Source organism: Antedon bifida, chromosome 2 (assembly GCF_963402885.1).
Source record: "Antedon bifida chromosome 2, ecAntBifi1.1, whole genome shotgun sequence".
NCBI lineage: Eukaryota > Metazoa > Echinodermata > Crinoidea > Comatulida > Antedonidae > Antedon > Antedon bifida.
Genome location: NC_136227.1, coordinates 8761579 through 8765589, shown reverse-complemented (window position 1 = coordinate 8765589; position 4011 = coordinate 8761579). Strand labels below are relative to the sequence as shown.

The following is a 4011-nucleotide window of genomic DNA, read 5'->3' as shown; positions in this document are numbered from 1 at the left end:
TCAGAATCGAAACGCAGACTGGTATGGCAGACTAACTGGATATAAAAATACCTACAATATTGCATAATACAAGGAGTCGCAGAAATAAAAAGTTACTACAATAACTTTTAACAGAAACAGTAGTGTATTAAATTCCCTTTTTAAGGATACATTGAAAGTGAATAGCTAAAACTGATGAGAAATCCACAGGACCATCTGTAGTGTACTATATTGGTCCTGTACTGTATATCATAGGAATATTTGGCAATACACCATCCCATTTGTATCACGTGTGGTGCCTATAGTATCATGTTAAGAGTTAGGTTATGGTAACTCCCTGGCTGGTATGTGTATTACCAAATATTCCTATACTGGAGAAATGAAGATACAGTATCGATAATCGGGTGATAAAATAACAGATTAAGAATTACCGTACAGCTCAACGTCCATTTCCGAAGGACGATGCAAATTATTACGAGAGAAAATGGAAAGCAGCATCAGCATTGGAATATGAAAATGTCCCGGATTGGGACGATTGCGTCATCGTCAGGTTCCATAACTTGTACATCCTGTTCTAGATAAGATGTTGTAAGGTAATACGGTATAACTTCCGCTAAGAGTAAGACAAACTGTTATAAACAAATACAATGAAAACCAGTTTTAATGTTTATATATTTCTTTATTTTTTTAAAAGATGTCAATACTTATCTTCTAAAATTGACTATCACAAATATATATATATATATTATTCTCAGTATGAAACGAACATCAGCAAGTAAAACTTTAAACAAAATTTCCGAACATGATTAACAAACTCAAACACAAGTATAGTAAAACGCAAATGGAAGTCTCTTTGCATAGAATTTGGTCAAGATAAAACTTTATATATATTTCACCATATGGAACGAATCTTAACAATTGAAAATGTAAACAAAACTCAATTTATAACAACAAAACGCAAGATGGAAGACGAGTCTCTTTGCATAGAGTTTGGTCAAGTATAAATGGAAGCTTGATTTAAACTTTAAAAGCTACTATTTTGCATAGATAAATAGTGATTAGCAGTAAACGACAATGCTATATTTCAAACATTGATTTAAAGCTTAAAAAACAAGGAAACACACACATTGGATGAATACAAAACAAAATTATATTATCACAACAATGCATTTTAAACACTCGCATGCTCTGAATATTCGTAAAAATATAAATTATCTTATAGTACATATTAACAAACTTTTTCGAATGTATCATTTTTGGAAATGTTTTTGATTGGTCAAAAGTTTCTAATACCACGGTCGCCAGATGCTTTCTGCCGACGCCTGCGGTTGTGGATTGCAGACGATCATTTTGGCGGGTTTTTCTTCAACGACAGGATGTTGCTGTGGTAGTGTTCCTACTGTGTAGGATGTTGGTGGTTGAGGGTGAAGTATCACCGACATTGGTCCTTGTGTTTGGTGTTGGTTTGCAATTAAAACCGGGGACGTACTTGTGTGGGGATACGATGAGAACCGGTTGTCTAGTAAACCGTTCTTTGATTGCACAGCTGGTGTTTGAGGAGATGAGTTTGGACTACCAAGCGACGACGATGGCGAACCAAGCGATGATGGTGTTAACATTTGTGTATTTTGAGCATAAACTGGAATAAAATGGCTTGGTATTTGTCCGTTTGTAACTGCTTGTGGAGGTAGAACAACGGTGATTTCACCGGTTGGGAGTCCAATTGGAATTCCAGAAACAACTCGAGCGACATTTGCATCTGTTACAACGTTGTTGTTGTTTAAAACTTGTTTACTATGATTAACAGTTACTGTTTGAACGTTGGTGGCGCTAGATACTTGTTGCGTCGTTAACTGGACTTGTACTGGATGCTGTGGGCTTACACTTCTGGTGGATATGGGTGCAGTGGTTTGCACAGTGTTCATATTCTGCGTAGCGGTTGCGAAAGTGGTTGCTTGGCTGGAGGGAGAACGACAAGTAGATGCTAAATGTCCTATTAGTCTGGTTTGAACGTCTGAATTTAATTCCGCAGAGTTCAGAAACCTGGAGACCTCACCCATACATTCGTTGTAGCCAGCACGGTACCTACCCAGTAAAGTAGGATCTGTAGCTAAGGCACCTATAAATGAAAATAATAACATTAGTAAACGAGCTTCCTCGGAAAAGCATCACAACATGATGACTACGGTACTTTTGCCATTCAATTCAATTATTATAATATTATACTAAGACGAGTTGGTAATGTGATATCTTAAAAATCAGTTAAATTACAGTTAAGTTTTATTCTGACCATAACAGAATGTTTGTACTCCTATGGCCGTATTCGCAAATCACACTTAGGCTAAGAGTGAAATACTAAAAATCTCACTTAAGTTTGTTTAGTGAATAATATGATTGGCCACTGTAAGTTAAACTACTTGCTTGGGTAGGTAGGTTGTTTTTTTTAAGAACAGAGTTTTACAAAAAAAGCGCCAAGAAACTATACTATCCAATTTATTTATTCAATTACAATTTAAGCGGCAAACTTACTTGCTATTTGGTGCCTTTGCATGTTCCTCAAGTACTTGACAGTCATCTCAAGAATATCTGCTTTTTCGAGTTTAGAATGGCGGGAACTCTGAAAAAACCAACAGACGAGTGATTAGTCATCAGATATTTGTAATCAAAGTAGCTAAGCAGTTACAATCGTTTGAGTGCATCACAAGAGGTAAACGTTTTAATCCTTGTAAGAGGCTATGTGTTAATTGGAAACCCCTAGCGATTTTATTAATTAAAAGGACAAACACCTTTACAAACTAACACAATAGTATTACGTAACACGTATGGAGCGCAAGAGTGCGCGCCAACATTTGAACTGGGTTATAAAAGAGAATTACGAGGGAAAACTAGAGATTGTGATTTCGAAAAAAAAAATACAAGTATGGAATTACTACTTTAAAATTAGGTCTTAATTAATGATTGAAGTATGATCTAAATTTACATTTAAAATTGGCTTGTGTACAACAAACATAAAAAAAATCTTGTTTAGTAAAAGCTGAAATTGAACCATTCATTAATTATTTTATTTTATTATAAACTTACATCTTTGTTTGTAGCTTCCAATATTAGAGTTTTTAGTTGACCAAGACTATCATTGATTCTAGCTCTTCGTCTTTTTTCCATCAATGGCTTGGAAGACTGCAAAAATAAAACCATTAATTAATAATTAATTATAAATAAAACAAATTAATGAATAAAAAATAATTCTAAGTTGCAAAGAATTGAGAAAAAAATAAGTGAAAAATAATACGCAGAAAAAAATAAAGAAAACTTGTAAATAAATAACAACTCCTTCTTTTTGCTGGTATTACTATTATAAAATGATGATTAAACTTGTTTTTAAAAATAAAAAGTACCTTTCTTCCTTCTGATGTTTTGGTTTTGGTATTATCCACAGGCATAATGATAAACAAAAATGTGCAACAAGTCGGAAAAGTTAGATACTTAAAAATGAAATCCACAACGATAATACAATACTAGTGTATCGGAATGAGAAGCAGACGACGTACGACCAGAGCGCGTACAGGTGTTTACGCGGTGAAACCCTATTCAACAATGATCCTGTAAGGGAATGTGCCGAGGTAACTTTTTGGCCCTTTTCAGCAGGTTAACATGTTGTGCGAGTGCCTGGCTCGTGTGAACGATATAACTTCAGGTTTCTCACGCTCGTTGGTATGCATTCCAATGCTCATGGCCAATAAGCTTGTCGTTATTAGGGGCTTATCTGTTCACTCGTCATCGAGTATTATCAAACTCTCACGCACGACTCTCATTGGACACTCATCAGAAGTCACCGATCGTACGCGCTCGCTGATTGGTTAAATGTTTTCGTTGACGTACGAACACCTAGGTAATCAATGTTGACAGTTGACTTTGTAAAGGCATACAGCTACTCACGGCAGACTATAACGTGTCAGAACCACGTGCCAGGCTTTGTTAGTACGGTGTCCATTGAAATCCTAAGCATGGGAAAACTCCGCCCACTTTTTGGTA

At 35.6% G+C, this 4011-nt stretch overlaps 1 protein-coding gene across 1 annotated transcript; it reads right to left on the bottom strand.

Moving 5' to 3' along the window:
• Positions 1-669: 669 nt before the first annotated feature.
• Positions 670-3718, bottom strand: LOC144836135 (uncharacterized). Its single transcript, XM_078691331.1, has 4 exons — positions 3375-3718; positions 3061-3156; positions 2509-2596; positions 670-2098 (listed from the first exon to the last, which is right to left on the bottom strand). Exons 1-4 carry the CDS (start codon positions 3417-3419, stop codon positions 1266-1268), a joined length of 1062 nt encoding a protein of 353 aa, XP_078547457.1. The 5' UTR covers positions 3420-3718; the 3' UTR covers positions 670-1265.
• Between the last annotated feature and the right edge of the window lie 293 nt (positions 3719-4011).

What these genes read in the sequence shown, in the direction of transcription:
- LOC144836135 (XM_078691331.1), bottom strand. Translation starts at nt 3,419, where the DNA reads ATGCCTGTGGATAATACCAAAACCAAAACATCAGAAGGAAGAAAG. An exon ending in TGGAAGCTACAAACAAAGAT is followed by an intron (nt 2,597 to 3,060) that starts GTAAGTTTATAA and finishes TGGTTTTTTCAG; the next exon opens with AGTTCCCGCCATTCTAAACT. An exon ending in GCAAAGGCACCAAATAGCAA is followed by an intron (nt 2,099 to 2,508) that starts GTAAGTTTGCCG and finishes TTTCATTTATAG; the next exon opens with GTGCCTTAGCTACAGATCCT.